We start from the raw sequence: 13,073 nt of genomic DNA, 5'->3' as shown, positions 1-13,073 counted from the left end.
ACGCTGTGCCACGTCAAGGACATGTCTTTTAGAGGATGGACACCATGGCTCTGGCCGGGGAGCTTGGTTGGTTAGAGTGTTATTCCGCTATGCCGAGGTCGCTGGTTCAGTCCCCAGTCAGGGAACATATAAGAATCAACCAATGATGGCATGAATAGATGGGACCAGTCCATGTTCCTCTCTCTGGGTCTCTTTCCCTTCCTCTCTTTTAAAATATCAATTAGGGCCTGACCTGTGGTGGCGCAGTGGATAAAACATCAACCTGGAAACGCTGAGGTTGCAGGTTCAAAACCCTGGGCTTGCCTGGTCAAGGCACATATGGGAGTTGATGCTTCCTGCTCCTCCCCCCTTCTCTCTCTCTCACTCTCTCTCCTCTATAATGAATAAATAAATAAAAATCTTAAAAAAATATCAATTAGAAAAAAAGAAAGACAGAGGATGGCACTGTCCACCCAGTCTCTCGGCCGTCACCGGCTGGGAGCGTGTGCAGAGGGAGCTGCCATCATGAGCGTCTGTGTGGTGGGTGTCACCACTGCTCCAGGTAGGTGGCATCATGGGGAAGTTCCAGGGCCTGTGGTGTGCGCTCCTGGGTCCCAAGCAGGGAGGCTGGCACTGCTGGGTGGTTTCTTTTAGGATTGTGACAAGTCGTGTAAAAGCTGGGTGGCTGCAGAGACATGTATGTGCCCAGGGTTGGGAGTGTGGGTTCCTGGGGACACTGGACACCAGGGTCAGCACGGCCGCAAAGCCTGCTCCGAGATGGCACTCACCCTTCTTTAACTTTTCCTTGTCGTCCATTTCCGGCTTGGTGGCCATGACCTCAAAAAGGGTCTTGAGAATACTCCTGAGGTCACTGGCGTAGTTGGTCTGCAGCTGGTCAGCCACACCTGAGAGAGGGGGACAAAGAAAAAAAAGGAGGATAGTAGGCTGGCAGGTTGGGGACTTGGTGCTTGCAGCTGGTGGAACCCAGCCAGAGCTCAGGGTCTGAGACCAGCACGACCTCAGATGGGTCAGGGCACAAGCAGCTGCTCAGCCCTGGGGACATTCCTTCGGCAGAAGTAAAAAGCTCAGGGTGCATCTTATTCTTAGGGTCACAGCCACCGCCGCTAAGCTGTCCTGGCCACTCACTGAGGGATGATCTCAGAGCCCCGAATGCTGCCCACCTCTAGCAGCACCTTCCACTGTCATGGCTACTCGGGTACCTAGATGTGCCCCTCTCCCTGGCAAACACTGTTGCTCCAAATAATTTGACTCCAGGGCCGCAGCGGCCTGTGGGCTGCAGGTGGACCCTGCCAGGAAGTGGTGCCCAACGCCCAGCTCCTCTGCGCTCCCCTGCTCCGAGATCCTAGCCACTTCCTGGCAGGAAAACACTTCCCCTCTCCCACTGACAGAGGCTCCCTCCTTCTAGAAATTCAGTGGACTCAGCCCCTCTCGGTAAAATAGCAACACAAGCTATTTTAGTGTTGGATGGATCAGGAGGGGTGTCTACTGATCCCCGATTCTTAAACCGTTTACCTCCCATCTCCTATTTCTGTCATTTGATCCTACTTTCTGGGGAATTTCCTACATTTTTTTTTTTCTTCTTTCAATTTCCCCTTGACATTTTCATTTCCCGCTCTCACTGTAGTTTCATGCCTGAGAACTTAGGCTGCCATTTGCAGCAAAGCCAGAGCACCCCATCAGCATACAGGCGCCCTGTCACCCAACCCAGCGACAAGACCCGGGGGAGGGGCACATGCTTCCGGTGGCTCCTTGTGTGCCAGCTGTACTGAGCACGTGCTAGGCACCATGTTCCTTTTAACCTCGAAATCGACCCTGTGGTCCGTTCTGGCAGATGAGTGAACGGAAGCACGGCCCTAGCCGTCCACAAGCCCACGCCCACGCCTGCCCCAGGCCCACACGCGGCACCTGAGATGCAGACGAACAGGCGATGGATCAGGTCGTGACTGCCGTGGAACCTGGATCGGATCTTCTCTCGCGTGGCTGTGGGGGCCGCCTGTGGCGCGGTCTTGTCCGAGGAGCAGTCCCCCGCTGCGGAGACACTGCGCACAGAAGCAAACACGGGGTGCGTGGGGGTGGGGCGGACAGGGGTTTCTGGCGCCCCGGAAAGCAACACCTCTGTGCCCTGGAGGCTCCCAAGCCACACGCTGGGTGGCCCCTTCTTGCACTGGCTTTAACATTATTCCCTGACTTCCTCCTGGGGAAGGAAGGTTCGCTGCATCCGCTTAGAGTATCTGGGGGCCCTGATCCAGCCACACGCGTCTCTGCAGGAGATAGAAGAAGGCCCGGACACACCGGGGAGAGGAGGAAGCTGAGAACCCGACAAAGAAGCTGGAGTGACAGCAGCCCCACAAGCCCCATAAACACTGGGGGCCACCAGAGGTTGGAAGGGGTGGGCAGGCTCCTCCCCAGCCCCCAGGGGGTGTCGTGGCAGCTTTCTGAAGCTGCTATTCAGGGGTAACCTGGCAGCTCCATCAGCAGTCACAGGTCGGGTGCCCCCATGCCTAAATCTGGGGAGGGGTGTCTACTGATCCCCGATTCTTAAACCGTTTACCTCCCATCTCCTATTTCTGTCATTTGATCCTACTTTCTGGGGAATTTCCTACATTTTTTTTTCTTCTTTCAATTTCCCCTTGACATTTTCATTTCCTGCTCTCACTGTAGTTTCATGCCTGAGAAATCCTTTATCTACCTAGAATAGTCCTTATTGATGTTAAAGTGTTGCGCCGGCTGCGTGCAACACTTTAACAATCTCGGTGGTGGGAGGAGCCCGCTGGGCTCTTTCCAGGCAGGAGGCGTGGCCTTCCCCCATGCAAGGTCCTCAGAGGGAGGAGCTGGGGTGGGGGTGGGGTGTAAACACCCCCGCGACTTTGGAATAAGCCTCTGGCTCCAGGAGAGTCAAACAGGTGGGTGGCCCACCCATCGCGGCTGGCCGGGTATCTGCCTCACTCCGCCCTGCGCAGCCGCACACGCGGCACATGGGATGTTTCCAGTCAAAGCTTCAGCAAGGACAGAAAACCAACGATGTGGTCCAGCCAGTAGGGGATGGGGACCAGTGGGAGATGGGGAGTGCCGCTGGCTCACAGGGTGCAGGAACCCCTTCATGCACACACACCGGGGAGACGCAAGGCTGCTCATCTGACTCAGGCACATTGATCGTCCAAGTGCAAAGCCATTTCAGAAGCACAAAGATGTGATGTTCTTAAGAATTCAGCCCCCACCCCCACCCCCGCCAAGGCCACAAGGCCAGCTGTCACCGCAGAGGGAGGCTGGGCTGCAAAAGGCCACGAGCTCCGGGGGGTTCCTTTCTTCAGTCAGGAGGGTGGGGTGGGTAGGGAGGTGCGTGATTGTGCATTATATTGGCACGCTCCAATACTAGTGTCATTGTGGAATAGTGTAATGACTGTTCATGTATGAGTACTTAATATTTCACTGGAACACGAAGCTGGGGTTGGGGCTGGGCGTGCCAGCCAAGGGGACTTAGGGCTCAGCTAGGACCCTAAGGGGACCTACTGCTCTCCCCTGCTGGCTGCTGGGTTTCTGACCAGGAAGCCCCTGACTCAGCCTGGGAGCGGGGAGCTGAGTAAGGAAAGGGGATGGGGCCTTCACTGGCCAGGGGTTCCATTTCATTCAGTACCCCCCAGTCTCTGTGACAGCTTCACACAAAAGATTTGTGTGAAGCAGACACTCAAACAAATACTGTACTTATCCGGGAGGGGAGGGAGGAGAAGGAGGGGGTTGGGGGAGGGGAGGAGCACAAAGAAAACCAGTTAGAAGGTGACGGAAGACAATTGGACTTTGGGCAATGGGAATGCAGCATAATCAAATGTCAAAATAACCTAGAGATGTTTTCTCTGAACATATGTACCCTGATTTATCAATGTCACCCCATTAAAATTAATAAAAAAAAACAGTGAAGAGAAAATATATATAAAAAAATACTGTAACAACTGATATTTGACAAAGGAGGTAAGACAATACAATGGAGTAAAGACAGCCTCTTCAACAAATGGTGTTGGGAAAACTGGACAGCTACCTGCAAAAAAATGAAACTAGACCACCAACTTACACCACTCACAAAAATAAACTCAAAATGGATAAAAGACTTGAATGTAAGCCGTGAAACCATAAGCATCTTAGAAGAAAACATAGGCAGTAAGCTCTCTGACATCTCTTGCAGCAATATATTTGCTGATTTGTCTCCACAGGCAAGTGAAATAAAAGACAGGATAAACAAATGGGACTTTATCAAACTAAAAAGCTTCTGCACAGCTAAAGACAATAAGAACAGAATAAAAAGACAAACTACACAATGGGAGAATATATTTGACAATGCGTCTGATAAGGGGTTAATAACCAAAATTTATAAAGAACTTGTAAAACTTAATACCAGGAAGACAAACAATCCAATCCAAAAATGGGCAAAAGAAATGAATAGACACTTCTCCAAAGAGGACACACAGATGGCCAACAGGCATATGAAAAAATGTTCAACATCACTAATGATTAGAGAAATGCAAATTAAAACCACAATGAGATATCACCTCACACCAGTCAGAATGGCACTCATCAATAAAACAACACAGAATAAGTGCTGGCGAGGATGTGGAGAAAAGGGAACCCTCCTGCACTGCTGGTGGGAATGCAGACTGGTGCAGCCACTGTGGAAAACAGTATGGAGATTCCTCAAGAAATTAAAAATCGAACTGCCTTTTGGCCCAGCTATACCACTGTTAGGAATATACCCCAAGAACACCATAGCACTGTTTGAAAAGAAGAAATGCACCCCCATGTTTATGGCAGCATTGTTCACAATAGCAAAGATTTGGAAACAGCCCAAGTGTCCATCAGAGGACGAGTGGATTAAAAAGCTTTGGTATATATATACTATGGAATACTACTCAGCCATAAGAAATGATGACATAGGATCTTTTACAACAATATGGATGGGCCTTGATAACATTATACTGAGTGAAAGAAGTAAATCAGAAAAAACTAAGAACTATATGTTTCCATACATAGGTGGGACATAAAGATGAGACTCAGAGACATGAACAACAGTGTTGGGGTTACAGGGTGGGGGGAGGAAAGGGAGGGGGTTGGGGGAGGGGAGGGGCACAAAGATCATGGCTTTTCAGCATTTGCCATATTCCCCCCTTAATCTATAGACAGACAGCAAATATTTACATATGGTGTTCCCACTATAAAGACTGCTGTCTTAGGGACAAATGCTGATAAACTATTTCAGCAGTTCCTCCTTCTTCAAAGACTTATATGTCAACATAGAGCTCCATGTTTCATAGGACATACTCAAGCTCACTCCACGCTCCCTGGAGCTTTAGCACAAGGGAATGCCCCCCCCCTTTTTTTTAGTATTTTTTCTTGTATTTATTTTTTTTTTGTATTTTTCTGAGGATGGGGATGGGGAGACAGTCAGACAGACTCCTGCATGCGCCTGACTGGGATCCACCTGGCATGCCTACCGGGGGGAATGCTCTGCCCATCTGGGGTGTTGCTCTGTTACAACCGGAGCCATTCTAGCAACTGGGGCGGAGGCCATGGGGCCATCCTTAGTGCCCAGGGTGGCTTTGCTCCGGTGGAGCCTTGGCTGCGGGCGGGAGGAGAGAGACAAAGAGGAAGGAGAGGGGGAGGGGTGGAGAGGTAGATGGGCGCTTCTCCTGTGTGCTCTGGCCAGGAATCGAACCCAGGAATCCTGCACACCAGGCCAATGACTCCGACGGGTCTACCATATCATGCTTTTTACTTTAAAAAAAAAAATTACATTTCTTTTGAATGCTGATGAACAGGAGACACCAAATCTTTTTTGCCTGCAAACTACTACCTTTTTTATTAGATCTAGCTAATAACACTGTTCTGTCTTTTTTCCAAATAGCTCCAGATATATGGAAAAGATTTATATAGACAGATGGGGATCCTCAAACCCCTCAGCGAGATCTTCTGAGAATGGCTTTTAAGATACCTAGAGGCAGAAAAAGCCCAATAGAGATCAGGGGAACTACCAGCTTTTAGGATACACCCTTAAAGGCTCCAATGCCCCAAAGGGGTCTCATAGGATGCCATCTGGGTCCTGCTTCAATAGTGGAGAGGAAGGTCATTGAGCTAAAGCCTGCCAGGCTTACACGCCTCTGCTGTGAGGAAACAGGGACACTGGAAGGTGGGCTTCCCCCTCGCTCCTCTAAGGGAGGGTTCAGTCTCTTCCAGCCCTGCTCCAGCCACCTATGACCTAACCTTGCCCAGGAAGCTGGGGTTTGCCACTGAAGGCTGAAGGTGCCCAGGGCCATCGGCCCCATCTATGACACTGTGGACAAGCCTAGGGTATTTCTTCCAAGAAGCAGGTAAACTGATCTCATTCGCACAAGGGCCACTTAACTATGTTTTGCCTGAATAGTCAGGTTTTTTATTCTTCCCTCAAAGATCTCTGTTGTGGGTATTGATAGTCCTATTTTCTGCTGCTTTGCTTAATATATAGTGTTTCCTTTATCCCTCCTACCTCAATGCCCCACTCATATTTCAGGCTGGGACCTACTCCTAATTTAGAGCTCTTTTTCCTCCTTTTGCCAACTTGTATTATGAATTTACCTTTGCCACCCAGCTTAGTGTATCCCAAGGTTCTCTTTACCAGGCCATAGTCACAGAGCTCCAGGGAAAAGCAACCTGGTCTCAACTCTCCAGGCAGAGGAGAACAGAAGTTCCATATCCACACATGCTGCAAATGGCTTTTTCCAGTCTACCTGAATCATTACCAGCTAGAAGCAGCGGTCATTGGGACTTGGACATGAGCTGCAAAGTATAGAATGGTGACAACAATTCCAGTGCCATGCAGACTTTTCCTGTGGGGAACTTTCCTGGACTCCTGCTCCCTGTGACAGCTCCTAACAGACTGAACTGTGGTTGGGTTGCATTTTTCAGGGATTTGGCATGGTGATAGGGCCAACTTGGACTTGGTGAACATGTTAAGGACACTACTCTTTTAGGGATTCTTGCTGTATTGGCCAAGAGTTTGCTTAAAGGCTTTTAATCACTGTAAAAAAAAATAGAGGACCGGATGAAGAAGATGGGGCACATATACACCATGGTATACTATTCAGCTAGGAGAAGTGATGACATCAGATCACTTACAGCGGAATGGTGGAGTCTTGGTAGCATTGTGCGGGGTGAAATAAGCAAATCAGAAAAAAACAGGAACTGCAGGATTCCATACATTGGTGGGACATAAAAGCGAGACTAAGAGGCATGGACAGTAGTGTGGTGGTTACGGGGGGTGGGGGGAGGGAAGGAGGGAGAGGGGGAAGGGGAGGGTACAGAGACAACTGGATGGAGGGTGGTGGAGGACGATCTCTCTTCGGGTGATGGGTATGCAACAGAACTAAATGACAAGATAACCTGGAAATGTTTTCTTTGAATGTATGTACCCTGATTTACTGATGCCACCCCATTAAAATAAAAATTTATTTATTAAAAAATAATAATAATAAAGCATAAAAGATAAAAAAAAATGACCAAGTGATTTGTATAGACATTAAAGTTTGAGAGGCACCATCAAGGATGAGGTTGAAAAAATTAATTAACTACATAAACTAATTAAAGAAATAACAACACTGTGGGGAAAAAAATACTGTACTCATCCAGTAGTAAACCTTCACTTAACCTTGTCAATAGGATCTGCAAGTTTAAGTGAAACGATGTGTTAACGGAACCAACTGTACTATGTAGGCTAATCGACATAAACAAGAGTTAACTTTCCATGGCAACTCAATGTTGCAGCAAAATAAAGTTGAACAAAACGACCTGATTCCAGGACCAATAGGTGGAGTAGCCCTGGCTGGGCAGCTCCGTTGGTTGGAGCGTCGTTCAGATACGCCAAGGTGGCAGTTCGATCCCCAATCAGGGCACATACAAGAATGAACCAATGAATGCATAAATAAGTAGAACAACAAACTGCTATTTCTCTCTGCCTCTCTCCCTTCCTCTCTGTCTAAAATCAATCAATCTATTTTTAAAAGGTGGGAGCAATCAAAGTGCCCATCGACAGAGGAATAAATAAACAAAATGTGGTCCCTCCAGACAATGGAATTTTCTTCAGCCTTAAAAAGGAAGAGAATTCTGACACCTGTTACAACATGGATGACCCTTGGGGACAACAGGCTGAGTGAAATAAGTCAGTCCACAAAGAACAAATATTGTAGGACTCTACTCATGTGAGGTACTCAGAGTGGTCATAACCCTATCGACAAAAAGTAGAATGGTGGTCCGCAGGGAAGGGTATTTAAAGAGGGACAGTGTTTCAGTTTTCAAAGATGAAAGAGTTCTGGATACTGAGTGGCAGTGGTGGTCACTGTGTTATGGATGTGCATGATGTCATTGAATTGTACACTTAAAATTAATAAATAGTACATTTTATGTTATATCTGTTTTACCAAAATCAAAAAGTGGGAAAAAGAAGAGTTAGGACAAGGGGAGAATGGAGGAAGAGAAACTGAGGTCTGTGTTGCCAAGAGGCTGAACCAGCTTGGCGTAGAATACTGATACAGGAGGTGAAGAGTGAACGCATGCTGGCCCTGGCTGGTTAGGTCCGTCGGTTAGGAGTGTTGCTCCGAAACAACAAGGTTGAAGGTTCGATCCCTAGTCAGGGCACACACAGGCAGCAACCAAAAAATGCACGACTGAGTGGAACGACAAATGCTTCCCTTCCCCCTCCCCTCTCTCTTCCTTGCTCTCTGTTCCTCTAAAAATCAATAAAAGTTAAGCTCTGGGCAGATAGCTCTGGAGCTCCATCCCAGAGCACGGAGTTGCCGGTTTGATTCTCTGGACAGGGCACATACAGGAGTAGCTCTCTCTCTCTCTTCCTGCCTCTCCCAAAAAACAAAAACGAAACAAAACAAGTGAATACATGCTAAACACCACTGGAGTGAAATTTATGGTATATATACTGTACAGGATGGGGCAAAAGTAGTTTTACAGTCGTATGTGAGGCAGAGTTTATTCTTATATATTCTTATATATTATTTTATATTCTTATATATTATTACTAATTGTGTTATTTTCCACGTGAACAACTGTAAACCCACCCTGTATATCAATAAAGCTATTAGTTTTAAAAAAATCAATTATATCAAGATATGGTAGCAGTAAACAAACTAAAAATGAAATTAAGAAACAATCCTATGTGCAATGGTCTCAAAAAGGTTAAAATACTCGGAATAAATTTAACAAAAAAGTGCAAGAGTTACACACTGAAAACCGCAAAACATCGCTGAAATAAAGAAGATTTCCTAAACCAATGGAAGGAGGATCCTGTGTTCATAAACTGGAAGACAATATTGTTAAGATGACAATACTCCCCAAATTGGTATAGAAGGTTAGTGCAATCCATATCAAGATATCAGCTACCCTTTTCTTTTCCCAGGCAGAAATTGACAAACTCATCCCAAAATTCATAGGGACATGCAAGGATCCAGAACAGCCAAAATATTCTTGCAAAAGAAAACAACAAAGTCGGAGAACTCACACTTCTGACTTGCAACTTAATAGGAAACTACAGCAATCAAGACCATGGCACAGGCACAGCATAGACACCACAACAGAACAGAATCAGGAGTCCAGAATGAACTGATACATTACAGGCAACTGGATTTCCAACAAGGGTGCCAAGACCATTCAATAAGAGAATACTCTGGCCCTGGCTGGTTGGCTCAGTGGTAGAGCATCGTCCCGGCATGTGGAAGTCCCGGGTTCGATTCCCGCCCAGGGCACACAGGAGAAGCGCCCATCTGCTTCTCCACCCTTCCCCCTCTCCTTTCTCTCTGTCTCTTTCTTCCCCTCCTGCAGCCAAGGCTCCATTGGAGCAGAGTTGGCCCCGGGTGCTCAGGACGGCTCCATGGCCTCTGCCTCAGGCACTAGAATGACTCTGGTTGCAATGGAGCAACACCCCAGATGGGCAGAGCATCGCCCTCTGGTGGGCATGCCAGGTAGATCACATGTGGGAGTCTGCCTCCCCACTTCTCACTTCAGAAAAATACAAAAAAAAAAAAAGTATCTCTTTTCAATAAATGGTGTTGGGAGAACTGGGTAACCACAGGCAAAGGAATGAAGTTGGACCCTTACCTTACACCACATACAAAAATGGACTCAAAATGAATAAAAAAAGAAACCTACATGCAAGAGCTAAAATTCTTGGAAGAAAACTTAAGTCTTTGTGCCCTTGGATTAGGCAACAGTTTCTCAGACACGACACCAAATGCCCAGGAACCCAAAACAAAACAGACACGTCATCAAAATTAAAAACTTCTGTTCTTCAAAAGGCACCATCAAGCCTGACCTGTGGTGGCGCAGTGGATAAAGCGTCAACCTGGAAACGCTGAGGTCGCCGGTTCAAAACCCTGGGCTTGCCTGGTCAAGGTGCGTATGGGAGTTGAAGCTTCCTGCACCTCCCCCCTTCTCTCTCTCTCTCTCTCTCTCTCTCTCAATCTCTCTCTCTCTCTCTCAATCTCTCTCTCTCTCTTTCCTCTAAAATGAATAAATAAAAAGTTAAAAAAAAGTTAAAAAAAAAAGGCACCATCAAGAAAAGCAAAAGACAACGCACAGAATGGGAGAAAATCTTACAAATCATGTATCTGATAAGGGCGTAGGAGTAATTGGAATATAGAAAGGACTCTTTTTATTTAGTTTTTCCACCGATTTGAAAGAGAGCGAGAGAATCATCAACTTCATTGCCCCACTTAGCTATTCCATTTAGCTGTACACTCACTGGTTGCTTCTCGTACGTGCCCTGACCGGGGATCGAACCCGTGTCCTCAGCGTGCCAGGGGCAATGCTCTATCCACTGAACCACCCGGCCAGGTTTAGGACTCTTTTATTGATTGATTGATTTTTGGAGAGAGAGAGAGAAAAACGTGGATTTGTTGTTCCACTTATTCATGCATTCGTTGGTTATTCTTGTATCTGTCCTGGCCGGAGTTCAAACCTGCAACCTCGGTGTATGGAGACAACGCTTCAACTCAATGAGCTATCTGGCCAGGGCCTAGAAACAACTCATAACTCAACCGTAAAAAAGACAAATAACCCAACTGAAGAATGGGTGGTGGATTTGAACAGACATTTTCCCAGAGAAGATATATAAATTGTCAAAACACAAGAAAAGATGCTCAACATCATTAGTCACTGGGAAAATGCAAATAAGTCAAAATGACAATGTAATATCATTTCCTACCCATTAGGATGACCTTAATAATTAAAACAAAACAAAACAAAAAACAAACGCAGGCCTGACAGGTGGTGGCACTTAAAGTGTCGACTTGGGACACTAAGGTCCCAGGTTCAAGCCCTGAGGTCACCGGCTTGAGCGTGGGCTCCTCTGGCTTGAGTGCGGGGTTTGGAGGAGGGTCCCAGGGATGAATCAGACCCTGTGTGTGCCCCCCAAAAGCTCAGTTAGTGGGGGAGCCACACACGTTACCAAGGCAGAGCTGAGAGGTGCCCGGTGGGTCCATGTCTACGGTGAGAGAGGTGAGATGTAGGCGAGGGATAGTGAGCCATGCAAGGGAGGCTGAGGGTGGAGGGGCGAGGGCCACCCGTCCTGCCCAGGACTCCCCATGCCTCACCAAGGAGTCCGAACCGAGACCGTTGGTTCCTGGGGTTCCCCTGCCCCAGCAGCCCAGCACTCTAACACAAGTGCGAGGCACCGCCCTGCTGCCCGGGATGCCCTGCTGCCCGGGATGCCCTGCTGCCCAGGATGCCCGCGGGGCATCGGCACAAACATCTCCAGGCAGCCGATGCGCTCAGTTCTTTGGGACAGACCAGCACCTCCTGCTTCCTTTGCTCTCCAGTCTCTTGTTTGTGGTTTCAATGCCTGGTGCTGCGTTCAAGGGACGGCAGCCACCCTGGGAGGAGCACAGGCCAGGAGCGGGAGAGGGGACACGCCCTGCTCTCCAGGGAGCACGTCCTCAGGCAGTCACCGTGTCAGTGGGAGACGGCTCAGGTCACAGAGGTAACAACTGACAACGGGAGGAATGGCTGGGACCAGGAGGGCTGATACGGACCCAGGAAATAATCAAACAAGGTTCCACCCGTGGTGGGCTCTGTGTCAGTCGCTTCATGATCAGAGGGCAGCTGACAGAGAGGCGGATGGCTCCAGATGGGAACCTAGTCTGGCTGACACCCAGAGTTCCCCCTGGGGACTCCAGGCAGAGAACCCTACCATGTCACATGGCATCTGACCCAGGAAACCGTGAGACAATGGGGGTCCTGTGGTGACTTGCTACGCAGCACAGCTGACCAACACAATTGTGCAGATGTTGTAACAGAGTAACCAAGTGGAGATTGATGGCTCCCAAAGCAGCCACTAATGCCCCTGGCTCCTCCTGCGGGGCTTGCTGCCCTCACCCTGAGCGCTACGTGCCCCCCACTCCTCCCGGAAGGCCAGACACAGCTCCTACCTCTCTCTTCTCAGCTGAAGAGCCGTGGAGAGGGGTTGGGGCTGTGGTCGGTTCTTCTGGGGACACAGCTGGGACCTGGGTCCTGCACACAGCCCAGCTCTGGAAAAGGGCCCCCGGGTGTGTGGTATTATGTAACCCTAACACAGCCGCAATATGTGCGCACTCTAGGAGAACTAGGAAATGCAGATAAGCCAACAGCATGTGCATAGATGCATTTTATAAATAGATGCAGTTGTCACATGAGCAGAGGAACTTGTGTTACCATTTTTGTGTCACATCTTGCAGGCTTTCTGAGCTGTTGCCACTTTTAAAAAAGCTCTCTGAACAGAAGGCTGGATGGCTGGAGACGCAAAGCAGCGGGTGAACTCGACAGAGGACAGCGTCCTGGTCCCCTCCGCCCCCCGCTGCACCCCACTCAGCAATTTAAACCACATTCTCTTGTTTTTGCCTCAGTGAGAACGTGAGGAAATGCTCTGCTTTCAGGGAAGTGGCCATACAGACAAGAAGTGTCCCGGTCCCACGGGGTGGAGGAAGATGGCCCCGGAGCTGCTGCCAGCCCGTAGGTGCCTGCCCCTCCACTGCCCTCCTGGCCTTCCGAGGACGATCACTGCTTATCGAACACAC

At 48.6% G+C, this 13,073-nt stretch overlaps 1 protein-coding gene across 2 annotated transcripts in view; it reads right to left on the bottom strand.

The window, feature by feature from the left end:
* ZFYVE28 (zinc finger FYVE-type containing 28) overlaps positions 1-13,073 on the bottom strand; it is a 77,727-nt gene that overhangs the window by 4,544 nt on the left and 60,110 nt on the right. For both annotated transcript variants that reach the window (XM_066280856.1, XM_066280858.1), the window contains 2 exons: positions 1,906-2,039; positions 768-884 (listed from right to left, as the gene is read on the bottom strand). In XM_066280856.1, coding sequence (XP_066136953.1) covers positions 768-884; positions 1,906-2,039 — 251 coding nt within the window. The remainder of the gene's footprint in view (positions 1-767; positions 885-1,905; positions 2,040-13,073) is intronic.

The sequence above is a fragment of the Saccopteryx bilineata genome, chromosome 5 (genome assembly GCF_036850765.1).
Source record: "Saccopteryx bilineata isolate mSacBil1 chromosome 5, mSacBil1_pri_phased_curated, whole genome shotgun sequence".
In the NCBI taxonomy this organism is placed as follows: domain Eukaryota; kingdom Metazoa; phylum Chordata; class Mammalia; order Chiroptera; family Emballonuridae; genus Saccopteryx; species Saccopteryx bilineata.
Note: the sequence above shows the minus strand (reverse complement) of the source record. Positions and strands in the feature narration are given on the sequence as shown.